Here is a 27,320-nt window from a genome sequence, read left to right as displayed (position 1 = left end):
GTGGTTAGAGTGTTGGACTATTACCCGGAAGGGTGCCCCTGAACAGGCAGTTAACCCACTGTTCCTAGGCCGTCATTGAAAATAAGAATTTGTTCTTAACTGACTTGCCTAGTTAAAGGTAAAATATAGGGAGAACTGAGGGCCACCACTCATAGAAAGTGGACAAAATGCAGGTAGTCTAATCATGGAACACTAACCAACATCAAGCATTGCTGAGGCAGTCAACCTCATTACAATTAACCAACAAAAAAAGTGACTGAATCTTTTAAGGTGGGTGCTTATTTGTCCCATTTCATTGATGTAGAAGTATGCATTATATCCTGTCCCCAACATTTTGATATTCTTAATGATCTAGCACCATCTACTGGTATGTAGAGGTTACCCATATGACAAGAAAAATATTGGCTAATAAATTAGTAGGGGCTTGATTGCCATAGTTGTTGGACAGGCAGGGAATCCACTGATACATTTGCTAATTCTACCATCATGGCTTTTCAATAACAAAATATTTGGTTCGCACAGAAAACCTAAGTGCAATTTAGATTGAGAAAATAGATTAGGTATTGTAAACAGGAAGAGTAACAAAACAAAAGATAATGGAATCAGGCATACAAAAAGGTTTATTAAACTTCTGTACAAAAACCACATTCGTCAATTATATATACATAAAATCTGCCAGCCCATTCAAGTACTAGAAGCAATGGCTTTTTAATTGGGACACGATTGGTAAAGCTCATTCATCAGCATCCTCATCTTCAGCAGGCAGTGGTCTGGATCTGAAAGGTGAGTGGTTAACATTAGATGGGACAGCAATGTTTGGCCCATAATCACATTTGAACAGGCTCTGCAGCACAGCTAAAGTCAGATGTGCCAGGTTTCACATTTTCAGGGTACAACGTACATACACGCTTACAAAGAATCACGAACAGCCAGATGAGCCTTCAAACTTATATTACATTTTTACAGAAACAAAAATAGCACGAATGCACACATTTCCCAGTGATTCTGCTTCGGCAAATAAACCAGAGTAAAAAAAATATGAATCCCCAGAATCTGTTGCAAAAACATTGCCAAGTTATCTATGGAGAACAGACCAATGCAATATATTAAAGTATCAGAATGAGTTCTTAATATTAGTAACTTTGGCAACGTTTTTGGAACAGATTCTAATGAAAATGTTTGAGAATATACACCACTTCCTCCAGACCTGCAAGCACTAAAGAGGTAGGCATTTCAGGGCTGCTTTTGGACTGGCTCTAAAACTAAGCTTAATAGAATTCAAATGTACTTCTTGGATGCCTTGGACACGCCACTGCCTCCAGCCTCTTCATCATCCGACTGGGGGAGCTGGTTCTCTTTTTCAGGCTCCCTGCAGGGCCCACCAAAGAAATCCCCAATGCCTTTTTGCCAAGTTGGGGTGGGCCGAGGACACACAGGATTCCCTCCAGCAAATTTACTCTTTGCTGTAAAACAATGCCAGCATTACAATTCACAATTTAGACAAATATCTGCCATAAAAACTCACCACTTGGAGGCAATAGTTGTTAGCCATCTACCAAAAATTGTTATGTAGGTATCTAGCTTATATGGAAATATGGGCTATTAGACAATTTAAACTTTAAGTCTGAATGAAATCATGACTCACCAGGCGTGCCTGCTTGAGAGCCGCTTGATGCATTTGCAGAACTCGAGGCACCCAATGACTTCCTGGGTGCAGATGCAGCCACAGCTGAAAATGGATAAGTGTGTTCGTTATCAAGTAATTTTATTAAGCAAAAGCCGTGTATTGAAATGCAGAGTTATAGTGTATAGTAGTAGCAAAGTAATCTTCACCGACACATTTGTGTGACTGGTTTGTTTGGGCGGTGAAATTGGCGCCAGATTGAGGATAAATGAATAACAAGTAGCTAGTTAGCTAACGAAAATATGCCAAAAAGACACTTGACTACCACGTTTTTTTATCCAGTCTTTCGTTGTAAACAAACACGTTTAATAACGTTAAGGTAACAATCAAATCCGGCACAAAAAAGCATGCGAGTACGAACGCGTCTGGGTTAGCATGAGCGCCATCTGTGTTCACAATTCTATTGAATTGGCGGGAGACAAATCTTACCCAGTCAATCAAGCCATCTAGTTAGCGAGCTAATCACTAAAATCGAATATTAGCAGTTAGTTGTTCCAAAATAATGGAATGCAAGGGGTTACAATTATCTTCACAAAACTCACTAGCTACAGTAGCTAGCGATTCCAGTTTCGTACAATGAATAACCATTTAACTAACGTCAGCTAGCATGTTATGGATCAAAATAAGTAACAACTTCAAGTTGATTGTAGAACATTACCTTTCCTATAAGTTCCGGGGACACTGTCTGCCTTCGTCCTCACCATGTTAACCTTTTTTTTTTACCCCACAACCTGAAACAAAACGGGACGGACACTTTCAATATAGACTTCTACTTTCCCGCCTGGGTTTAAATGACGAATCTCCTGGCTCACCTGACGTCATTGGTTACGTGACTATTGCCCTCCCTTCACGAAAGCCTCGCCCGTTTCTTCTGTGCTTGCCTCTGGGCAGCTCAAAGCACGCACAAGCTTGTTACGTACTTCGATAGGTTATTACATTAAACTGCTTATGGTCTGAATAGAGACAAAGCCTCAGATATAAGTGCAAGTTAAGCCGAAATCAGCCTCCCGCTGTGCCACGAGAGTCTAGGTTCGAGTCCAGGCTCTGTTGCATCCGGCTGCGACCGGGAGACCCATGGGGTGGCACACAATTGGCCCAGCGTCGTCCGGGTTAGGGGAGGGTTTAGCCGGCAGGGATGTCCTTGTCACAAGGTGTTTCGTCTGACATTGGTGCGTCTGGCTTCCGGGTCGAGTTTTATTTTTTTGGCTTCCGTGTTTAGTGGGCAGTGTGTCAAGAAGCAGTGCGGTTGGGTTGTGTTTCGGAGTATGCACGGCACTCGACCTTCGCTTCTCCCGAGTCCGTACGGGACGATACAAGACTAACTACCAATTGGATACCACGAAATTGGGTAGAAAAAGATAAATCAAATCCAAAAAGTTTGGCCCAAATCTGCCTCAAAAGAATAGCTTGGAAAGTATTCGAGCTCCTTCACTATTCCATATTTTATGTTAGTCTTTTTCTAAAATTGATTAAATCGTTTCCCCCCCGAAATCAATCTACACACTATCCCATAATGACAAAGCATTATCGGGTCCCTCTTGTTGCACAGCTATTTTCAGGTCTCTTGAGATGTTCGATCTGGTTCAAGTCGAGGGACAAGCTGGCCTACTCAAGGATATTCAGAGAACTGTCCCAAAGCCACTCCTGCATTGTCTTGGCTGTGAGCTTAGGGTCGTTGTCCTGTTGGGAGGTGAACCGTCACCCCAGTCTGAGGATCTCTCTGTACTTTGCTCCATTCATCTTTCCCTTGATCCTGACTAGTCTCCCAGTCCCTGCAAAACATCCCCACAGCATGATGCCTGCCACCACCATGCTTCACCTTAGGGAAGGTGATGAACAGTGCCTGGTTTCCTCCAGATGTGACACTTGGCATTCAGGCCAAAGAGTTCAATCTTGGTTTCATCAGACCTGAGAATGTTGTTTCTCATGGTCAGAGAGTCCTTTAGGTGCCTTTTGGTAAACTCTAAGCGGGCTGTCATGTATCTTTTCCTGGGGAGTTGCTTGCGTCTGGGCACTCTACCATAAAGGCCTGATTTGCAGGAGTGCTGCAGACATGGTTGTCCTTCTGGAAGGTTCTCCCATCTCCACAGATGAACTCTGCAGCTATGTCAGAGTGACCATCACTTCCTTGACCAAAGCCCTTCTGCCCCGATTGCTCAGTTTGGCCAGGCAGCCAGCTCTAGGAGGTTCCAAACTTCTTCAATTAAAGAATGGAGGCCACTGTTCTTGAAGACCTTCAATGCTGCAGAATTGTTTTGGTAGCCTTCCCCAGAGCTGTGCCTTGACACAATCCTGTCTCGGAGCACGACGGACAATTCCTTTGACCTCATGGCTTGGTTGTTGCTCTGCCATGCACTCAACTGTGGGACCTTATATAGACAGGTGGGTGCCTTTCCAAATCATGGCCAATCAATTTAATTTACCACAGGTGGACTTCAATCAAGTTGTAGAAACATCAAGGATGATCAATGGAAACAGGATGCACCTCAGCAAAGTTTTGAGTCTCATCGCAAAGGGTCTGAATACTTATGTGAATAAGGTATTTGGTTGTTATTAAACAGTTTTTGCTTTGTCACTATGGGGTGTTGTGTGTAGATTAATGAGGACATTATACGTATACCATTTTAGAATAAGGCTATAAAGTAACACAATGTGGAAAAAGTGACGGGTTGTGAATACTTTCCAAATGCACTGTATGTATGTATGTGTGTGGGGGTGTATATCCTGTAGAACACTGAGGCCAAATGTCTTTAGCCTCCTGAGGTTGAAGAGTCGCAGCCGTGCCTTCTTCACCATGGTGTAGGTGTGGTTTGACCATTTCAGCTCATCTGAGATGTGTACGCAGAGGAATTTGACATTTATGACAGTCTACATGGCGACCCCGTTGATGAGGATGGGGCGTGCCCAACCTGGTTCCTCCTGAAGTCCACAATCAGCACCACACCATCCGAGTCCCTACCTCCTATCGCGTCAGCAAACTTGATGATGGAGTTGGAACTGTGTGAGGCCATTCAGTTGTGGGTATACAGGGAGTACAGGAGGGGACTGAGGAAACACCCTTGTGGGGCCCCCATGTTGAGGATCAGTGTGGAGGGGGTAATGTAGCCTACCATCACTACCTGACGCAACAAGCACACTGACTACGACATCTGAGAGGAGAAAAAGGGGAGGAAGGAAGGGAGGGAGGAATGGGATGGAGGCAGAGAGAGAAGAAGAATGATTTTGATTTGATTTCAGTTGACAATTTTGATGCCAGAGAGCCTGGATGTTGCTTTTGGGGCCTTTGCACCCCACCTGGAAAGTAAACTAGGGGAAAGGCTGACCTGTTCCAGCAGGGAGTCCTGTTCAGCCTGACCTCCTCCAACTCCATTATCTCCTTCTCCAGCTCTGTCACACCAGCTCCTTCCTCCCACCTCTTTTTAGCTGCAGGTATAGGGCAGGGTGTTTCCTTCTCTCCTCCCTCCTCTCTGCCCCTAGCTGTTCCAGCAGTCTGGCCCACCTCCTCTGGTTATTGGCCACGGCTACAGGCCCTGTTGGTAGGATTGGCACAATCATCAATACCACTGAATTATTGGGGGGGGTATTCATGCTACATGTGATAGTAGTTAGTTACTGTATGTGTATGGTTCTATCATATTTCATTTTAAATCATTGTCATTAAATCATTCGCAGAGTCACATGGAGATAGTCATGTAGGGAAGAGTGAAGACAGTGATTCTGAAGGACTAGGAAACTCCACCAGAGGCCATATGATAAGACTCACAGTTCAGCCCACTCCTTCATCCTCTTCTCTGTCTTAGCCGGGCTCACTCTGCCTTCTACATAGCTTTGCAGAGTTTTTCTACCTGGCGGCTTGCTGCCCCCTGGACGAGCCGCAAGAACAGCCTCCTCACCTTGGTCTTCCTGGTCCGCTGGCCAGGGACACGCACATTATGCTATATAAACAGTAACAGGTAGGTATAATACACACACACTTTCTCTCCCCCTTTCTCTTACCTGTGATGTTGGAGCGGTCTTTGTCAGCCTCGGCTTTGTTCCTCCAACGTTCCTGTACCAGAGCCCCCTGCCATCCCTCTCTGTTTCAGCTCGTGGAACCTCTGGAACAGTGCCAGCAGACGATAGGTGGAGATCCTCTGGTCCTTTTGTGCCCAATAGAAATGAATGGTGAGTAATGTTTTGTGTCATTTTGGAGTCACTTAATTAAATTGTAAAAAATAATAAGAATTGAATATGGTAATCCTGAATGGATTGAGAATAATGATCAGAGAGAAAGATGGAGACACAAATACTGTAGGGGGGTTAGCATTTTTTTGGGGGGGGTATGATATGTGTGTCTAACTTTCTCACTCGTCATTATTCAAGATTCATTCAGGATTACCCATGACCATGGAGGACATGCTAACGTTGCGTCCGATCACAATCTTGTTCATGGGCTCGATCTCAAACAGACAGATGTCATCGTTACAGTCCGCCGTGTCAATACTCTTAAAGTCTCAACCCTGCACAGGGTGGAGGAAGTGACATCATCAGGGAGAAATATTACACAGCAGGCAAAACTGACCACAGACCAGTTGTTCAGGCCGGCTTTTTAGGGTTAGCAGAGACCTCTTAAACTGGGGCTGAGAGGACTACTATATCTGAAAGGTTACCCTAATGGCTCCGTCAGTGCCAATGGTCATGAGTTCCTCCTCGTCCAGGACAAACTGCTGGGTGGTGCCAGTGTGGCACGTCCTTCCACCCTTATGGCAGATCTCCACCTTGATCAGACCCCTGTCCCACACTAGCATGTTCCCCCACTCAGACCCAGACACCACTTGGCACTGTTAGGTTCTAATTCTCAGAGTAAAAACTCAACGGACACTATGAAAGCTAAAACCAAGTTCATTCTTCCCAGAGGATCAATATAGCTGCATTAGACGATGACATATTCACACAAGCACTGATATGTAACTATGTTGAGTCTCCTCCTACACATCTGAACTGTCAATGCATCTCTGCTGCTAGACAGAACCTTAGTGATATCTGTTCTTCCTCACTTCATCTGACCTGACCTCTACCCCAAAGTGCTCACTCCTCCCCAACTCACGGCCGCCATGGTGATTGGTACCAGACTGTCTCTCTTCTCCTCGGATCCCTGATGGCTAATAATAACTTTATCTGACATAATGTAAATGTTATGCATTACCCTCTTTCCCTCAGTGACATGAATACGTATATTTCATATTCTCAGAACCCAATAACACACAGACAGAAGGGATGTGATCGGGATAACATAGAACAACAGGAAAAGAGCATATTGCTTTGGGTCATTTTCAATGGAATAGTAGGAATTGAATGATAAGAGCAGTGGACAGACCTTCCCCACGATATCTGTCAGGGTAGTCTACTTAAACCTTTCCAGAAGGCCTTTCAGTTTGAGACCAGTAAAAGTGCTGGCCAGAGGAATGGATGATAAGAGATCAACTCACATGGTGTACGACTCTGTACATATAATAAGACATTTATTGTCCATATTTCATGATGAAATCTGTTTTCTCTTAGGGGGTTTGGCGTTCTATAAAGTACTTTTTGACAAATTTATAAAAGTGCAAATACACAAAAACATTTGGATTGATTGATTGCTACTGTACTTCAGTGTACTGTTTCAATGAGCCATTGCATTTCTGTTCAAATGTTGTATTGACTGCCCAAATGTGCCTAATTGGTTTATTATTACATTTTCAACTTCATAACTGTGCACTCTCCTAAAACAATAGCATGGTATTCTTTCAATGTAATAGCTACTGTGAATTGGACAGTGCAGTTAGTTTAACAATAATTTATCCATATCAGATATGTCTATGTCCTGGGAAATGTTCTTGTTACTTACAATCTCATGCTTATCACATTAGCCTACGTTAGCTCAACTGTCCTGTGGGGCGGACACCAATCCTGTAGAGGTTTTAACTGAATTATATATATATATATATATATATATTTAATTTTGACATTGTTTGCAAACTGATATGTGACACACATTAATGCCAAAATAACATGCAAAACAGGCAAGCCCAAAAAATATAAATATTTATATATATATTTTTTGTTGCTAAAAATCTGGGGCTAATTGTCAAACTAATATTATATTAATGTACAACAATATAGAAGATACATAACTAAAAGTTATGCAATATGGGTATATGTCCACTGCACACTTCTCAGGTGTGTAATTGACATGAGATTACAGTACACAAACAAGAGTGTGCAATAAATAAGGCTAGTCCGTGAACCTTCTGAAGTTTGTTTGAGGTCATTAGGTCACATGACCAAGGAGCTATTGAAATTCTAAAGTTTGAAAAATGCATGTAAAAATGTGTGAGATGAAAATGGACAAACTAAAGGGTGTGCAATGTGTAGGCCCACTGAGTGGACATTCTGAACCAAGGAGCTCTTGAAATTCGAATGTAAGACAAGTTTGTACTTTGTTTACGCTCCCTAACTAATACGGAAAGCTGCTCACATTTACACATTTACTAGCTTTGAAAAGTGAATTATTGTCCAAATCGTGAAAATAAGATCTGTACAATGTTTCCAACATCATGACACTTATTTGGAGTCTGTGGCTCAAGTGGTTTGAAAGCTATTGAGGTTTGAAAGTGTGAATATCTGGCGAATATCCAACCTGAAACTGTCTTTACCTTGGTACTCAGTGGATATTCTAAAAGGGTTGTAGGTCATGACGGTAAGGAAATATTGAAATTTGAAACTTTAAAAAATGTATCATAAAATCTCATGAGATGCAAATGGACAAGCAAAAGGGTGTGCAATGAGTAGGCCCACTGAGTGTACATTATGAACCTTATTTGAGGTTTGTGACATGACCAAGGCGCTATTGAATTACAAGATGTTTTATAAATAATTTAAAATAGTGCGAGATGTAAATTGACAAAAAAATAGTGTGTGCAATATGTGTCTCTGCCATCAGGTTAGCTAGAATCCGTTTTGAACATTTTAGGAGTAATGGTTAAAGAGCTATTGAAATTTAAAAAATGTGTTTTGTCAATACGTTGACGGTCCCTAACTGCTGTTGGTGGACGTTAGGAAAACTACAGGCAAATATCCGTCGAATATCCAACCTGAATAAAGTCTTTACCTCGGTCGCAGATTTTCCAATTTCAAAACGATTTGGAGCACAACACGAATTAGAAAAATAAATGCATTACTTTTCAATGTGTGAGATGTAAGAGGTGTGCCGTGGGAGCGTGAGATGAGGGTCAAATCCATGTCTCACAGCTCTGGTTTGATGGGATTCAGGAGCTGAGGGCCGCCTGACTGCTCGGCTGAGCGGACACACAGAAAGAGATGAACACTTGGAAACACAGGAAAGAGAGTCGTGTATACTGTATCTCCTACTAATGTTGATTATGAGTAAGGAGAAACTTACATGCATCTCAAGTTAGGATTCAGCCCTCAGTTTTGTTATCAGTGGACCATGTTCAGCAATTTACATATGTATTTTTATACCATGTGTACCTTCAGTGATTTTTTTTTGTACAGATGTGAAGAGATTAAATGTTTGTATTTTTAGTCACATATACTGTATATATTTTTTGTCACGTGATATGTGGATGTCTCACCCAGCTATCTTAAGATGAATGCACTAATTTTAAGTCGCTCTGGATAAGTGTCTGCTAAATATCTATGTTTCACAAGGTTTATGCTATAGTAACATTGTGTCTGAATGATGAAGACATGCATACACAGTTTGATAATATTACGCGGGCTGCCCAGTAATACTGAGACAGTATTTTCTGGACTGATGTTATATGATACTTTATGATTAATGATGAGCTGTCTCTTGATTAACAGAAATAACTTCTGCATTGGGAGTGACTCAATCTGATTACGCCCCCATTTGAGAAATGAAAAATAAATAATTTACATTATGAAAAATGGATACAAAATATTATAAAAAGTATGCAAAACAGTTCAGTTAGATTTAAAGTGACACGTAGACTCATCAAATAAGAAAGTCACACAATCAAGGCAAAAATACATGTAATTTCGATATCCACCTGAAAGGCAATGTGCTGTACATCTTCTTGTGGTCAAAATAGAGCAGAAACTTCCTATAGTCTCTGCCCATCTTCAGGGGTTCGTATCAGCAGTCTGTCTGGTACATTTGCCAATGTGTGTCCCTGCCTGGTTCTCAGCTCAAAGGTGCTGTACTGCGAGGAGGGGCAGACCCTGATGGTCTGGCGACCATCCTCTTCTCCAGATCCAACCCTGTCCCTGCTTCCGCCCCTCTCCCACTGGAGTGGAACCTGGAGGTATTGGCCAGGCTGAGTTTCTGGAGCCTACGTAGACTGTCTAGCTGTCGGGGCACATGATCTATCTTGGTGTGGGTGGTCGAGGACATCTGGGGTAAAATGCCCATTTCCTGTTTATCCTCCTCTTGCAATGTCTGCTGGGCCAACCTGAGAAGAATGGGTACCATTCAAATTAGCTCTGAATGCCAGTTAAGCATTCCACTGAGAGCAAGCAAGTTCAGCGTTTCACTGTAGTTTTTAGACGTACTAGCTGGTAAGATAAAGAACCATATAAACTGGGTGAATCGAGCCCTGAATGCTGATTGGCTGACAGCCGTGATATATCAGACCATATACCACTTGTATGACAAAACATTTATTTTTACTGCTCTAATTACGTTGGTAACCAGTTTATAATAGCAATAAGGTACCTTGAGGGTTTGTGATATATGGCTAATATATCATGGCTAAGGGCTGTATCCAGGCACTTCGCGTTGCGTCGTGCTTAAGAACAGCCCTTAGCCGTGGTATATTGGCCATATATAACTCCTCGTTGGGCCTTATTGCTTAAATATAAAACTGGTATAAGCCAAGGGGTGGCATACCCTTTCAGTACCTGTGGTTGCTTTTCACACGCCTTGCTGCTGCATCTCCTCCACATACACGCCTGCCTTCTCCCCCCCTCAGCGGCTCTCTCTTTGAGGGGCCCTGCCTCTGTACTCCAGCCCCTGCCTGGTCTCCCCATAGACAGCCATGGCTACAGAGGAAAGATGGAGAGAAGAGGGGTTATAGCTGGGGCAGGACCTCAGAGGGAGAGAGTTATTCTCACATGTAGAGTGAAAGAAACATAAATAAACATCTGTTGTATATGCACTGTATTATACTGTGTATACCAATATACCGTATATTATGTACAGCACTATAACTAGACGCACTAGAAAGTCAAAATGCCTGGTGTGGAGAGGACAGTAACCTTTTCCCTCTGAAGTCTATGTGCCTCAGGTCTGGCAGGAAGGAGTTACCGTCTGTCCCAGGTTTACTCGGTGGCTTCTCAAAGGCTGCTTGAGGACCACTCTGGTCCTGCTCACCCACAGGCATAGCGTCTGATACACCTGCTGTGCAGTCCCTTTCTGGGCTCCTCCATAGGGGCTCTAGGACATCTGTGTTAGAGGTTGGAGCCTCTGGCATGTAGTAGCGTTTGGAGACCCGGGCTGCGTGGCCTTGTTTATCTGGGCGTGGCCACTGGTGGTGGGACTTGGCTGGGTAGACGTTGGAAGAGCGGCAGGGCTCCAGGCCTTGTGGCGGGATGAACTCAGGGACCACCCTGCACTGCATGCCCGGAACTACTGGGGGAGAACTGACACATTTCCAACACAAAACACACGTGTGTGACAGACTGCCCAATTTAACATTGACATATTTATGCAGACGATGTACGGTCCCAGTCCTGTATGTTTAGTCATAAATTAAGTCAACTTTCAATAAAGAGCATATTTTACCGCTATGTTTTGCTGTAGTTACCTGGTGTGTAAAGCAGGCATCCTCTCTGAAAGACAAGAGTAATAACAGCATTCATACTGATCGAACATCTTTACAATAGCAATATTTGGAATGTTTGATTAGCATCTGTTAAACTGTGGGGTGGAAAAGAATGCCACTGACGACACTCCTGATTGCAGTTCTTTGTCATACTATTTTAATTCTACTATCATACTACTTTCCAGTTAGCGAACACCTAACTTCATATTGGGTGTGTGTTCTTCATGTCAATATTGTACCATTCATTCTACCCACTCTATTTCTGCGCTCCAACCCACCTCTCATCCCAGCGTGGCTTCTGTGATCGGGGCTGAAGGGCATGGGTTGCTGCTGAATGGGGGTGGTGTGAACCCTGATCTTCGAGGTGGGCACAGGCACAGAGAAGCCGCGTTGCTGTACAGCTGTAAAAGATAAGGGGCGCCGCTGAGGTCCCGGCCGTGGGGCCTGGGAGGAGCCAAACTGCAGCTGGGGACTCCAATACTGCAGCCGCTCCTCCTCCGGCTCCTCTGAGGAAGGGATGTTTATTGTAATAAATATTGCCCTGGAGGCTGAACTGAGCGATTTCTGCTATATGGGCCAGTTGCAAAGTACAAATGAATTAATTAATTTCAGGGTAGGGTTAGGCATTAGGGTTAGCATTGTGGTTAGGGTCAAGATAATATTGTATTACTTTGTGACTGTGCCAGCAAGTAGCCACTCTGCAGAGGGTGTAACGTCTGATTCGAACTCACACTCTCAAACACGTAGATACCCTGAACGCAGCTCACTTTCCAGCTCACACTCTCAAACACATAGATCCCCTGAACGCAGCTCACTCTCCAGATCCCAATCACCTGAATTCTGATCACCTGTTCACACACCTGTATGTCATTGTCACACACTATGTAGTTCAGTTCTTTGCACCCCATCATGGTGAGGTATTGTTTGTTTTGTGACACACTTCTATTCGAAGCGCTGGGTTTCCTGTAATTAATCCTCCTGTGTATGATAGTTTTGGCCTGCCTCCCTAACGACGCCATTTGCCTATTCCCTGCCTGTACTTTAGCCTATCGGATTTCCTGTTATCAATCTATTGCCTGATCTCCCGGACTACGTTACTAGCCTTTTCCCTGCCTGTACTGTTGCCTTTTTGGACCCCTTGTGTATGACCTTCTGCCTGCCCCTGGACCCAGCTACCTTCCTCCTGTGGTCCTTTACAAATAAACACCTGCTGCGCTTGAAACCAGCTCTCTGTCTCCCATCTTGTTCATTACACAGGGCAAGATTCATGACAATAAATGTCAACCTGAACATTCTGCATGTAAACTGGGAAAGAAAAAAAATAGTTTTTCTTTAGTCACGTGGCCAGAAAACTAAATCCATTCCTAATGATAAAAGTCTATCCATGTACCTGTGACAGGTGGCTGAGTACGCAGGTATGCGGCCCTTACAGCATCCAGGTATTCATTCTGGAACACAGTTAATGCTGAGCATCAGACTAGGACAAAACAATCACTGCTCGTTCATGCCTTTTGTCAAGTTTGATGGGGTGGGGATGCTCAGAGTGCATTGACCTACTGAGAAGAGGTTGGAAGGGAGGTGGGGGGGTTCTAGGCCCAGGTTGTTGCGAAATACCTTGAGAAAATTTGAACTGTAACAGTACTTTAATGACAATGCAAAACTATCAACATGCAGTAGGGCTTGAAAGGTGAATGGCAGCCATTACCTTCTCTGACTCCTCCTGCCAGAGGGTCACATGGCCTATGACCCCAATGCGAGTGGTGGGATGGGGGATCCAGGAGCGTCCTGTCTGACGGCTCACTTTCACCACAAACGGCACCTATACCGTTACATCAGAAGTAGAAGCGCATGCGATACTGGGGAAATGCAAAAGCTACAATCTGTCTAAGCAAATGAGGAAGAGTGTGAGCTTCTCTCTCTCTAATCCATACCTCTCTCTTCTTCTTCTCTCTGACCACGGCCACCGTCTTTTCCTGGATCCTCACCTTCACCATGTCCTCAGTGGGTAGCACAGGGTCCTGCAGAGAACAGACAGGAGGAAGAATGTCATTTGGCGAGTTTGTTTTGTTCCTAAAGTGAAATCTCCACCCTTCCGGGGCAAAAGGCAATGCAAAACGAACTCGCCCAATCACGCTATATTGTCTGTATGTCTCTCCCAGCCTTTTATGTATTAGGGACCACTGTATGTTTCATTGTATCTGGTGGATGAGCTGCACTAATGTGTTGTGTGTGTTTGTGTTCTTCTCACTATGTTCTTGATGTTCCTGTGGAGGACCTTTGGGTCGACGTTTCTCACTCTCTCCTGTCTCAGTCTGTTCCTCTCCTTACCACTCCTCAGGTGTTTCTTCTTCACTTGGCTCTGCTAGAAAATAAGTTGGCATTAGACTCAGTAAAAGCTATTGTACACAAACATAACTGAGGTCATACGAAGGTTAAGGTTCAAACGGCACCTCATCAATTCGGTTCAGTAGGTGGACAGGCAGGCCATCAGACTCTGTGCTGTTTGAGCCGCTGGTACTGTGGAGGAGACACAAAAAGGACATTTAGGTGTGTGTGTGTGTGTGTGATGCTCTAAAACCTTCCTTACCTGGACTCAATGTCAGAAATGGAGACGCTGAGAGATCCATCAGAGTCGACCTCCCGGCCCAACCTCTCTCTGAGCTCCTGCCTTAACATCGCCCGCAACTCAGCTAGGCAGTGACTGGTCTAACACACACACACACACACACACACACACACACACATACACATTATGGTTCATCAACATGACAAGCTGAGATGTAACCTTGGTCACTGTGGTAGTGAGAGGTTGACTCCACTCACCTTGGTTGGGTCGGGATCACAGTAGTCCAGCAGTGTGTCACATAAGTAGTACCCCAGAGACTTCAGGTCCCTGGTGGTGAAATGGGTCCCCTTCCTGTTCCCTATAATACAGAATGGAAATGAAGCTCTATAGCATGCATACACATATACACACTCTACACCCTGTGCATGCTTACCCAGAGTGGAGCCTCCGAAGGTGGACTCCATAGTGTAGCTGTTCCTGATGCCTAGTCTCCACATGACGACACGTCCTGTTCCCTCTTTACTCTGATGAACTCTGAACTTACAGCTCCTGAACGAGAACTTCAGGAAGAGGGCACAAACATTGTGTTTGACTCCCTAGCTGTGATTTATAACATAAATGTACTGTGGTTTTATACTGGAGATGCCTTCTTGGCCAGGTCTGCAGTAAAAAAAAAAATATTTTCTTTATTTCAATGGGATTGGAACCTTGTCATTGGCGTTCTTGCTCATCATGAGCGGGAAGACTCTCTCATGGAGCCGTTGTGTGGCGTCATCGCTGTTGGTACAGCCATACATGAAGACGTTGTTCTTACGACTGTGACCGTGGAAATCACAATACAACACCACGTCCCTCTCAGCCATCAGTCTTGGGTGCCAAGGCAACAACAAGGACAGAGGGAAAACCATGGCAACAGGGTCAGAGGTCAGAAAAGGCAGAGTGAACTGACAAACCTCTCCATAGGTTAGAAAGGCATGACTGTGTCACATCTGTTTGAGTATCCTCCTGCTTCCCGCCTCTCACCTCTTGACCATGTTCCTGGTGTGCCAGACACAGGGGAAGGAGTCCCTCAGCAGGGTATTGTAGTTCCTGTTCAGGTCCCTGCCGGCCAGAGAGCAGCGATAGTTCCCCACAACCACCCCGTCTGGGTTCAGCATGGGCACCACCTGCAAGTCCGCAAAGGAGAAACACAACAATCAACATGAGTGTCTTTATTGGTTGTTTCTAATTCTGAAGGGAAAACGTAATTTATCCCACATGGCAGTCAAATACATAAATGAAACACATGGATATTTACAAAGATAAAAAGGCCCAAAGTGCGTCAGCGACCTTAAACACAAAAGTCTCCCTCAGCAGCCTGGCGTCGTCTGACTCTCCTAGCAGGAAGTCCAGGAAGCCCTGCATCATCCAGGAGCTGTTGGTCTCCCCGGGGTGCACCCTGGCTGTAACCACCACCGCCCGCTTGGCACTCCTATCCATCCACCCCCCTCCTGGTGATGTCACTGTCAGCACATGCACAGCATTGCCAGCCAGGCTGCGACACAGCACCCGCAGCTTGCAGTAGGCGCCGGTGGCCGAGTTGGAGGTGAGGCGGCTGAGGTAGCGCTGCAGGTGGGAGTAGGTGTAGGGGTAGCAGTGGGCCAAATAGCAGGTGTCAAAGTCGTAGGGGAACTGGCCGGTCCATGTAAGGGAGTGTAGGGACTTTGTGTTGGTGGTAGTGTTGTTGTCCTGCTCAGCCTGGTGGTGATGGTTGCGGTAGTATCTGATGTTGGAGCCAGTTCGGCGCCAGCCCTCTCCCTTCTCCCAGGCGGCTCTTTCAGAGTAGAGCAGAGGCCTCATGCCCAGGCAGTACAGGCTGCTAGCCTTCATCAGGTTGACTATGGTGAAGCGATAGGTGACCCCCGCCTTCATGTTTCTGACCCGGAAGTAGAACCACTGCGTGTGCTTGGTGGTGTACATGTCGGTGCGGAGGGTGAGCTCATAGTCATGGACACCGCTGTGTAAGGGGGAGAGGGGGATAGAAAGAGAGTGAGAAGGAAAGATTCTTCCCTACACACAGTTACCCTCCCTGCAACTTAGCAACAATTTGTAAATTGTAAATAGGTTAAACAGTTATACAGGCTCAGTAGACTCACACTTGAACTGCCTTCTGCAGGTTGCCGCTCTCAAAGCGTGACTCAAAGGCCAGGGTGGACTTGTCCTGATGCATGGCACAAGAGGTGGAGCTCTTGATGGGCCCCCGGCTTCCTCCCACACGAGAGTAGGTGAAGTAGGAGGTCTTTGTGCCTAAACAGGGGAAAGAATAAGAACAGGAGCTAGAAGGACAGGTGAGAGAGGTAACACTGTCAGAAAATGAAAGCCTACTAAGGGCACCACTATATACCTTACTGACATAGAGTTAGGGTTACTGACATAGAGTTAGGGTTACCTGGGTCAATGCAGTAAACCACGTTCCCCTTTTCCTCCCCGATAGGCATGGGGGCCCTCTCATGGCCCGTGGGCTGGTAGAACGGCTCTGGGTCTGGAGGGTCCCACTCTAGAACACAGCAATATACAGTATTTCAATAACAACAACATTTCAATTTGGATTAACACGATACTGTATAATAGTTCAAAAATGTGGAGCCCACTGAGAAACAGAACTCTGTAATGGATAGCTCTGGACTGTTCAAAACACTGCACAGGTCAAAACAACACTTAGTGTTTGTTACAGCATATACAGTTCAGTGGTATGTACCTATGTGGTGTATGGCTTCCTTGAAGACCTCATACTCAATGGGCCAGCGGACCCCCTGGAAAGGGGTGGAGGGGATGGCAAACAGGTCCAGGGGCTCCCTAAGCCGGGGGATGGGACGCTCCCCGTCAAAATCTATCACCAGCTGCCTGGTCCTGAGGGCCTGTCCCAGGTGCAAGGTGACTGGGGGATAGATAGAAAACATCACAAAAAAAGGTGATAGAATTTCATGACAAAAATATACCTATGTACAGGAAAAACATAAATGCAACAGTAGTGTAAGTCAAAACAGCAGCGTTGCAGTTCTTGACACACTCAAACCAGTGCACCTGGCACGTACTACCACCATATGTATATATACAGTACCAGTCACAAATTTGGATACACCTACTCATTCAAGGGCTTTTCTTTAGTTGTACTATTTTCTACATTGTAGAATAATAGTGAAGACATCAAAAATATGAAATAACACACAGTAGCCACCCTTTGCCTTGATGACAGCTTTGCACACTCTTGGCATTCTCTCAACCAGCTTCATGAGGTAGTCATCGGGAATGCCTTTCAATTAACAGGTGTGCCTTGTTAAAAGTACATTTGTGGAATTTCTTGCCTTTTTAATGTGTTTGAGCCAATCAGTTGTGTTGTGACAAGGTAGGAGGGTATACAGAAGATATCGATATTTGGTAAAAGGCCAAGTCAATATTATGTCTCGAATAAGCAAAGAGAAATGACAGTCCATCATTACTTTAAGACATGAAGGTCAGTCAATTCAGAAATCCAACATTAAGTCCAACATTACCTCTTCTGCAGAGGATAAATTCATTACAGTTACCAGCCTCAGAAATTGCAGCCCAAATAAATGCTTCACACAGTCCATACACATCTCAACATCAACTGTTCAGAGGAGACTGCGTGAATCAGGCCTTCATGGTTGAATTGCTGCCAGGAAACCACTACGAAGAAACTTGTTTGGGCCAAGAAACACGAGCAATGGACATTAGACCTGTGGAAATCTGTCTGATGAGTCCAAATGTGAGATTTTTGGTTCCACCCACTGTGTCTTTGTGAGACGCAGAGTATGTGAACGGATTATCTCTGCATGTGTGGTTCCCACCGTGAAGCATGGATGAGGTGGTGTGATGGTGCTTTGCTGGTGACACGGTCAGTGACTTTTTTAGAATTCAAGGCACACTTAACCAACATGGCTACAACAGCATTCTACAACAATACGCCATCCCATCTGGTTTGCGCTTAGTGGGACTATAAGCTTCATTAAATAGTACCCGCAAAACACCAGTCTCAACGTCAACAGTGAAGAAGCAACTCCGGAATGCTGGCCTTCTAGGCAGAGTTCCTCTGTCCAACGGAGTCGCCACTTCACTGTTGACATTGAGACTGGTATTTTGCGGGTACTATTTAATGAAAGTGCCAGTTGAGGACTTGTGAGGCGGCCGTTTCTCAAACTAGACACTCTCATGTACTTATCCTCTTGCTCAGTTGTGCACCGGGGCCTCCCACTTCTCTTTCTATTCTGGTTAGGGCCAGTTTGTGCTGTTCTGTGAAGGGAGTAGTACACAGCATTGTACCAGATCTTCAGTTCTTTGGCAATTTCTCGCATGGAATAGCCTTCATCACTGTCAAACGCTCCCTAAAACACTTCTGCGAGCAGGCCTTTCTAATTGACCTGTCTGGGATATCCTGGAATGACATTGACCTCATCCCGTCAGTAGATGATGCCTGGCTATTCTTTAAAAGTGCCTTCCTCACCATCTTAAATAAGCATGCCCCGTTCAAAAAATGTAGAACTAGGAATAGATATTGTCCTTGGTTCACCCCAGACCTGTCTGCCCTTGACCAGCACAAAAACATCCTGTAGCGTTCTGCATTAGCATCGATGAGTCGCTTCTTCACTGTTGACATTGAGACTGGTGTTTTGCGGGTACTATTTAATGAAGCTTTTAGTCCCACCCCGTGATATGCATCTTTTCAGGGAAGATAGGAACAAATATACACAGGCAGTTAGGAAAGCTAAGGCTAGCTTTTTCAAACAGAAATTTGCATCCTGAAGTACTAACTCAAAAATGTTCTGGGACACTGTAAAGTCCATGGAGAATAAGAGCATCTGCTACCAGCTGCCCACTGCTCTGAGGCTAGGAAACTCTGTCACCACCGATAAATCCACTATAATTGAGAATTTCAAAAAGCATTTCTCTACGGCTGGCCATGCTTTCCACCTGGCTACCCCTACCCTGGTCAACTGCCCGGCACCCTCCACAGCAATCCGCCAAAGCCCCACCATTTCTCCTTCACCCAAATCCAGATAGCTGATGTTCTGAAAGAGCTGCAAAATCTGGACCCCTACAAATCAGCCGGGCTAGATAATCTGGACCCTCTCTTTCTAAAATTATCTGCCAAAATTGTTGCAACCCCTATTACTAGCCTGTTCAACCTCTCTTTCGTATCGTCTGAGATTCCCAGAGATTGGAAAGCTGCCGCGGTAATCCCCCTCTTCAAAGGGGGTGACACTCTAGACCCAAACTGCTACAGACCTATATCTATCCTACCCTGTCTTTCTAAGGTCTTCGAAAGCCAAGTTAACAAACAGATTACCGATCATTTCAAATCCCACTGTACCTTCTCCGCTATGCAATCTTGTTTCAGAGCTGGACATGGGTGCACCTCAGCCACGCTCAAGGTTCTAAACGACATCATAACCGCCATCGATAAGAGACATTACTGTGCAGCCATATTCATCGACCTGGCCAAGGCTTTCAACTCTGTCAAGCACCACATTCTTATTGGCAGATTCGACAGCCTTGGTTTCTCAAATGATAGCCTCGCCTGGTTTACCAACTACTTCTCAGACAAAGTTCAGTGTGTCAAATCGGAGGGCCTGTTGTCCAAACCTCTGGCAGTCTCTATGGGGGTGCCACAGGGTTCAATCCTCGGGCCGACTCTCTTCTCTGTATACATCAATGACGTTGCTCTTGCTGCTGGTGATTCTCTGATACACCTCCACACAGACGACACCATTCTGTATACTTCTGGCCCCTCTTTGGACACTGTGTTAACTAACCTCCGGACGAGCTTCAATGCCGTACAACTCTCCTTCCGTGGCCTCCAACTGCTCTTAAATGCAAGTAAAACTAAATGCATGCTATTCAACCGATCACTGCCTGCACCTGCTCGCCCGTCCAGCATCACTACTCTGGACGGCTCTGACTTAGAATACGTGGACAACTACAAATACCTGGGTGTCTGGTTAGACTGTAAACTCTCCTTCCAAACTCACATTAAGCATCTCCAATCCAAAATTAAATCTAGAATCGGCTTCCTATATCGCAACAAAGCATCCTTCACTCATGCTGCCAAACATACCCTCGTAAAACTGACAATCCTACCGATCCTCGACTTCGGTGATGTCATCTATAAAATAGCCTCCAAAACTCTACTCAACAAACTGGATGCAGTCGATCACAGTGCCATCCGTTTTGTCACCAAAGCCCCATACACTACCCACCATTGCGACCTGTAGGCTCTCGTTGGTTGGCCTCCGCTTCATACTCGTCGCCAAACCCACTGGCTACCAGTTATCTACAAGTCTCTGCTAGGTAAAGCCCCACCTTATCTCAGCTCACTGGTCACCATAGCAGCACCCACTCATAGCACGCACTCCAGCAGGTATATCTCATTGGTCACCCCCAAAGCCAATTCCTCTTTTGGTTGTCTTTCCTTCAAGTTCTCTGCTGCCACTGACTGGAACGAACTGCAAACATCTCTGAAGCTGGACACTCATGTCTCCCTCACTAGCTTTAAGCGTCAGCTGTCAGAGCAGCTCACAGATCACTGCACCTGTACATAGCCCATCTGTAAACAGCCCATCTATCTACCTACCTCATCCCCATACTGTATTTATTTATTTATCTTGCTCCTTTGCACCCCAGTATCTCTACTTGCACATTCATCTTATGCACATCTACCATTTCAGTGTTTAATTTCTATATTGTAATCACTTCGCCACCATGGCCTATTTATTTCCTTATCTTACCTAATTTGCACTCACTGTATATAGACTTTTTGTTTTTTTGTTCTACTGTATTATTGACTATGTTTTGTTTATTCCATGTATAACTCTGTGTTGTTGTATGTGTCGAATTGCTGTGCTTTATCTTGTCCAGGTCGCAGTTGCAAATGAGAACTTGTTGTCAACTAGCCTACCTGGTTAAATAAAGGTGAAATCAATTTTTTTTTAATTAATTTAAAAAACATGCCATTGAAACACAGGAGTGATGGTTGCTGATTACGGGCCTCTGTACACCTATATAGATATTCCATTAAAAATCTGCCGTTTCCAGCTACAACAGTCATTTACAACATTAACAATGTCTACACTGTATAAAGTATTTAGACCCCTTGACTTATCTCAAAATTTGTTATGTTACAGCCTTATTCTAAAATGGATAAAATCTATTTTTTTTTATCTGCTTCAATCTACACACAATATGCCATAATGACATTTTTGCAAATGTATTAAAAATAAATTGAAATATTACATTTACATAATATCACATTTACATCTACCCTTTACTCAGTACTTTGTTGATGCACCTTTTGCAGCGATTACAGCCTCGAGTCTTCTTGGGTATGAAGTTACAAGCTTGGCACACCTGTATTTGGGGAGTTTCTCCCATTCTTCACTGCAGATCCTCTCAAGCATTGTCAGGTTAGATGGGGAGCGTTGCTGCACAGCTATTTTAATGTCTCTCTGGAGATGTTTGACCGGGTTCAATTCCGGGGTCTGGCTGGGCCACTCAAGGACATTCAGAGACTTGTCCCGAAGCCACACCTGTGTTGTCTTGGCTGTGTGCTTAGGGTCGTTGCCCTGTTGGAATGTGAACCTTATCCCCAGTCTGAGGTCCTGAGCGCTCTGGAGCAGGTTTTCATCAAGGGTCTCTCTGTAATTTGTGCTGTTCATCATTCCCTCGATTCTGACTAGTCTCCCAGTCCCTGCCGCTGAAAAACATTCCCACCGCATGATGCTGCCACCACCATGCTTCACCATAGGGATGGTGTCAGGATTCCTCCAGACGTGACACTTGGCATTCAGGCCAAAGAGTTCAATCTTGGTGTCATCAGACCAGAAAATCTTAGGTGCTCTTTGGCAACTCCAAGTGGGCTGCCATGTGCCATAAAGTCCTGATTGGTGGAGTGCTGCAGAGATGTTTGTCCTTCTGGAAGGTTCTCCAATCTCCACAGAGGAACTCTGGAGCTCTGCTAGAGTGATCATCGGGTTCTTGGTCACCTTCCTGACCAAGGCTGTTCTCCCTTGATAGCTCAGTTTGGCCAGACGGCCAGCTCTAGGAAGAGTATTGGTGGTTCCAAACGTCTTCCATTTAAGAATGATGGAGGCCACTGTGTTCTTGGGGACCATTAAATGCTGCAGATTTATTTTGGTACCTTTCCCCAGATCTGTGCCTCGACACAATCCTGTCTCGGAGCTCTACGGACAATTCCTTCGACCTCATGGCTTGGTTTTTGCTCTGACATGCACAGTCAACTTGGGGACCTTATATAGACAGGTGTGTGCCTTTCCAAATCATGTCCAATCAATTGAATTTACCACAGGTGGACTCCAATCAAGTTGTAGAAACATGTCAAGGATGATCAATGGAAACAGGATGCACCCGAGCTCAATTTCGATTCTCATAGCAACGGGTCTGAAAACTTCTGTAAATAAGGTATTTCTGTTTTTTAATACATTTGCAAACATTTCTAAAAACCTGATTTCACTTTGTCATTATGGGGTATTGTGTGTAGATTGATGAGGAAAAACAAGAATTTAATCAATTTAAGAACAAGGCTCTCATGTAAAATGTGGAAAAAGTCATGGGGTCTGAATACTTTCCGAATGCACTATATGTATAATATTTGATCTATCCTGCTGAGAAAAACAAAGCCGATTGATGGTAGTAGACGCTAATAATAAGATGCTTAACCGTAACTAGCAGAGGCATTCAATAGAGATCTAATCTGGTCTTTTGGGATGACAGGGCTTTAAAAGATGACTAAAATGACACCGCCCTCTGTATCCTGTAATCAAGGTATTACATGGAGCAGGTGGACTGGATTGCTTTAATCAACTGGATTACACTGCTGCATCACATCCAAAAGTAACATGACCCAGCATTGGAGAAGCCTGGGAATCACGCTCTATTGTGAAATACAACAAGGTATACCAGCCCTCTTGTTTATCAGTCATCACTATCTGCCCATGACATAAACTTGTGGGCTTTGCTTAACACTTTAACCACAAATCCAATTTTAACCATTTAGCAACTATACACCGCTAACAAAAACCCTTACCCTACTACTATCCAGATGAAGAGTAAATTGTTATAGTTCAAGTGTAAAATAGCTTTATTCGCTATGTTGACCCATTTGTCACTTTTTGCATGTCCATATTTTGGCTCTCATCTTACATGCCCTCCTGCCAGGCTCCTGCTCCTCATCCTCCATGTTGGAATTATTGCTGTCAGAGGAGTGGGTGCCTGGGTGGCTGGAGCCAGGGTGGTGGGAATCCCTCCATCTTTGTCTTAAGAGGTTGCCTTGGAAATAATTATCTGTGCCTGAGGGGAGAGAATTGACATTTCTGAGGGAAGCACTCTGTAATGTTTTTTTTTCTTGGTTTATAGCAAAGAATGCATAAACATTTTATTTGTGTATGTAAACATGTTACATAACTGGCTAATATGGCAAGAGTAGCAGTAGCACAATCCATTGTACTATGCTCAACTACTGTATAAAAGGTCACAATGGCATCTTGTTTGTTGGGGTAAGATTGGTGCCCTTGAATTGATTGATTTGCAGGATTAAATTGCATGGTAATTTGACAGAGAGTGGAATGATGTGGGTCAGGTCTCACCAAGTAACATGTATGTAAACAAATGATGCAAGGCAAGCCTCTTGAGTTTCCAGTAATTGTGTCAGGTTGCCAAGTGCCAACCTACTTGTAAAGAGTCCATAGTGCTGTAGGTGGTGCAGGATGAGTCTCTCATAGGCATTCTCTGATGTCCTCTTAGAATAAATCAGATGAAGCTTGCATTTAGCAGGCTAGGTGATAGACTACTGCAATTATTGTAATCATTTTGTAAAAATACTGTAAATATGTGAGTAACCGTAAAACATCTGGGGACGGTTTCCCAAAAGCATCTTATGGCTAAATGAATCGTTAGAACCTTTGTTGGAGCATCGTTAAATCTCCGAGACATTCTCAAATCCATCGTTATTAACGTTGCACTTGAAAACGCTCGTAATCTAGCGCCCGCCTCAGACTATTTATTCGTAGAACAGCTAAACATGAAATCACATGATTTTACCCATCTCTCTGTGACCGCTGATAACTTCTGACCAAAATTGACTAGAAAAACAAAGTTGCCAGTGTCTTTGCAATTAATCAAAACAAGCAACCGAGATGATGCATTAACATATAAACAGTTGGCTATAGGCTTATTTTAATCATATTGAAATAAATTTAATGTTCAATCAATTTAGTTATATTTTATACTTTTAGGCTAAGGGGGGTAAGCATTAGAATAAGCCACCTCAATATTTAGAGCCGTAGGTAGTTATATCTCTCTAGGAGCTGATCCCTCGTCAGTTTTGTGATATAATGATAATGTTAAGGAAAGAATTGAATGGAGAAAGCTGATCCGAGAGCAGCGCTCCCTTTCTTTCTATCCTATCAGGATCGACACATCATGCTCCAACGACGCACAGCAAACCTCTCTCTGTTTTGTGAAACGCATGTTACATCTTCTGCCTCTGTAGGAAATATGCATAATTAAAACACGAAATTCCATCGCTATCGGGAAACCGGGTCCTGACTAGTAACGTTACAAGTACAATCTTACCTGATCACAACAACAATCACGTTTGTGTTTTGTTGGCATTAGGATACTTTGTAATAAAATAATGTAGCCTATGGCTTATGTTAAAATGTTTCTCATCTAACTAACTAGCTATAGTACTGACCAGTATCTCTGTGTCTGTCTTCAATGCTGGGCACATCCTGGGTGGAACTGCAAAAGAGAATTCCCACAGAAGTTAGTATTCACACGTTGCTTGCTAAGTTAGCTAACATTACTTAGCTAGGAACAGAACTTTAGACCAACAACAACAAGTGGTAACTGGTTACAGCTTCTCAGATATTATCACATATTATTGAACATTCCTAACAGCAAATAACGTTAGACAAAACCCCAAACCTTTGAATGAAAAACACGTCTTGACTTGCAAGAAAAGTGTGGGTGAACTTCATAGCTAGCTAGGTCACTTGACTAGTAGCAGCTAGCAAAAAAATAACTTTCACTACAATGTTGCTTAGCAACTAATGTTCCGTGCACCGTTGCCATGGGATCAGGGGTGCGTGCAGTACGAGAGAACGGTATTGAACGTTTAATTCAACGGAAACGATACTGTACTGAACGACCAGTTTGATACCGTTGTGATTATGGGGGCCAGAGAGAGATTGTATGGTGGGCTGTGTGCTGCACGAGTTCTGCGATTTCAAGTGATCACACCCACCAAACGGGAGCAAACGCACCTCAAACCGTTACGCAACGTAGCACACGTTGAAATGAACTGAACGCAACCCGGTTGTCTTGTTTGTAGCTTTGCTTTGATCGTGGTGGCGGCAATACCTAGCTTGCTACTGCAAGATCAGGATAACGTGCAGTGTTCACCTTTTGTTTTCAGCACGGGCATGGGTAGAGCACACGAAGGTAGCTTTCTAGCTGCAACTTGCATTATCTAAAAAAATATTGAATACAGTTGTTACAGGTTTTTCTCAACGAGCGATTAACAGTTGCTGTTGATGAGATATTCTGGGCAGTTGAATAAAACGCAAACTGAGTACCAGGAAGAACTTTCCCCTTCAAAGGAGGAAAACGACTGTCTGCAAAGGCTGCTTGAAGTCGCTGTTATTAAACCTGAGATCAGGCTACACATAGCAGGTTCGTTAGTTTGTCTAGTTCGACTACTCTACAAAATGTACAGTATTTATTGGGCGACTCATATCAGCTTTTGTGTTTTCAATGTTAATGCTGTGTATTGTGTTTTGTGATTGCAGTCTACCCTAGGCGACTCATGACGTTTACATTGTCATTTCATCCAGACCTCCAGCAGCTCACTCTCCATGGTGATCAGGAGGTTCCCCCTAATCAGCAGCACTGTGTGCAAGAGTGGAGCCCTAGTCTGGGACAGGAGGACCAAGAGCCTACACATATTACAGAGGAACGTGGGGAGCTCAGGACCAGTCAGTGGGAAGAGCAGCTTCCAAAGCTGGAAGATGATACCAAATACTCCATATTCACTCCTGTCTGTGTGAAAAGTGACTGTGATGAGAACCTAATTCTGCACTCATATCTTTATCGTGGTCAACATTAAGTTAATGAAGAAAGGGTATCTCTCCCCAGCACCTCAACTAAATAGATCCATACAGAACCTTATGAAGAGGACTACATAGTATCAGAACAAACCAGTAGTAATCAGTAATCCAGACTGTTCTGCAGTCAATGGGGTGGAAAGTTAAGTCCCTCAGTCAGGTTTTAAGCCTGGCAAATCAAATATAACATGGACAGTAAAAAGACAAAGCTCCTGTGTCAATAATAAGGGTATGAATTCTACAGTCATCCAATCTGAAATCACCCAGTCAACGTCATAATGCTTCCTGTCATTGTAAGGTGTGTGGCATGTCTTTTCGTTACATGTGTTCTTTAGTGAATCATGTGAAAATTCATACAATGGATATAGAATATCCTTGTGGTGTGTGTGAAAAATGCATTGAGTCCTCGGAAAGTATGAAAGATCACCTGCAAATGCACCTTACAGCGAAGTTTACGTGTAACATTTGTCGTAAATGTTTTGTAAGGTATTGAAAGCTGACAGTGCACACAAGGACTCATTCAGCACTTGTTCCCATCTTAGAGTGCACATGAGGCCTCATACAAGGGAGAAATCATATGTCTGCCCTGATTGTGGCATAGGCTTGTTTCAGAGTGAACATCTGAAAGCAACACAAGGATCCACACAGGTGAAAAACCATACCATTGCTGTTTTTGTGACAAATGTTTGAGGACTGGCACTAATCTGACGGGTCACATGAGGACTCACAGGGGAGTAACCATATACAATGCATTCAGAAAGTATTCAGACCCCTTGACTTTTTCCACATTTTGTTATGTTACAACCTTATTCTAAAATGGATTCAATCGTCCCCCCCATCAATCTACACACAATAAACCATAATGACAAAGCAAAAACAGGTTTTTAGAAATGTTTGCAAATTTATAAACATAAAACTGATATTACATTTACATAAGTATTCAGACCCTTTACTCAGTACTTTGTTGAAGCACCTTTGGCAGCGATTATAGCCTCGAGTCTTCTTGGGTATGACATTACAATCTTGGCACACGTGTATTTGGGGAATTTCTCCCATTCTTCTCTGCA

General features: G+C 44.0%; 2 protein-coding genes across 6 annotated transcripts; both read right to left on the bottom strand.

The window, feature by feature from the left end:
- Positions 1 to 602: 602 nt before the first annotated feature.
- On the bottom strand, positions 603 to 2,789 carry LOC112252523 (PCNA-associated factor). The gene is made up of 5 exons (XM_024423812.2): positions 2,497 to 2,789; positions 2,343 to 2,415; positions 1,646 to 1,729; positions 1,289 to 1,463; positions 603 to 776 (listed from the first exon to the last, which is right to left on the bottom strand). Exons 2-5 carry the CDS (start codon positions 2,386 to 2,388, stop codon positions 734 to 736), a joined length of 348 nt encoding a protein of 115 aa, XP_024279580.1. The 5' UTR covers positions 2,389 to 2,415; positions 2,497 to 2,789; the 3' UTR covers positions 603 to 733.
- A 6,857-nt stretch (positions 2,790 to 9,646) lies between these two features.
- Positions 9,647 to 25,329, bottom strand: agbl2 (AGBL carboxypeptidase 2). 5 transcript variants are annotated; one of them, XM_024423807.2, is made up of 23 exons: positions 25,076 to 25,329; positions 24,843 to 24,889; positions 23,819 to 23,885; positions 23,291 to 23,437; positions 16,815 to 16,994; positions 16,506 to 16,613; positions 16,213 to 16,363; positions 15,407 to 16,073; positions 15,101 to 15,243; positions 14,785 to 14,944; positions 14,511 to 14,637; positions 14,335 to 14,435; positions 14,099 to 14,217; positions 13,962 to 14,028; positions 13,760 to 13,873; positions 13,443 to 13,529; positions 13,217 to 13,330; positions 12,902 to 12,959; positions 11,790 to 12,017; positions 11,494 to 11,518; positions 10,946 to 11,329; positions 10,589 to 10,729; positions 9,647 to 10,140 (listed from the first exon to the last, which is right to left on the bottom strand). In XM_024423807.2, the coding sequence occupies exons 2-23, from the start codon at positions 24,876 to 24,878 to the stop codon at positions 9,873 to 9,875; spliced, it is 3,492 nt and encodes a 1,163-aa protein (XP_024279575.1). In that variant the 5' UTR covers positions 24,879 to 24,889; positions 25,076 to 25,329; the 3' UTR covers positions 9,647 to 9,872. The 5 variants fall into 5 exon arrangements, with proteins under 5 accessions (XP_024279575.1, XP_024279578.1, XP_024279577.1 ...); XM_024423810.2 differs by having other exon boundaries at positions 11,790 to 11,912; XM_024423809.2 differs by having other exon boundaries at positions 13,760 to 13,870.
- Between the last annotated feature and the right edge of the window lie 1,991 nt (positions 25,330 to 27,320).

The sequence above is a fragment of the Oncorhynchus tshawytscha genome, linkage group LG06, assembly GCF_018296145.1.
Source record: "Oncorhynchus tshawytscha isolate Ot180627B linkage group LG06, Otsh_v2.0, whole genome shotgun sequence".
In the NCBI taxonomy this organism is placed as follows: Eukaryota; Metazoa; Chordata; class Actinopteri; order Salmoniformes; family Salmonidae; genus Oncorhynchus; species Oncorhynchus tshawytscha.
The sequence above is the reverse complement of the archived record's forward strand: the minus strand, read 5'-3'. Positions and strand labels throughout refer to the sequence as shown.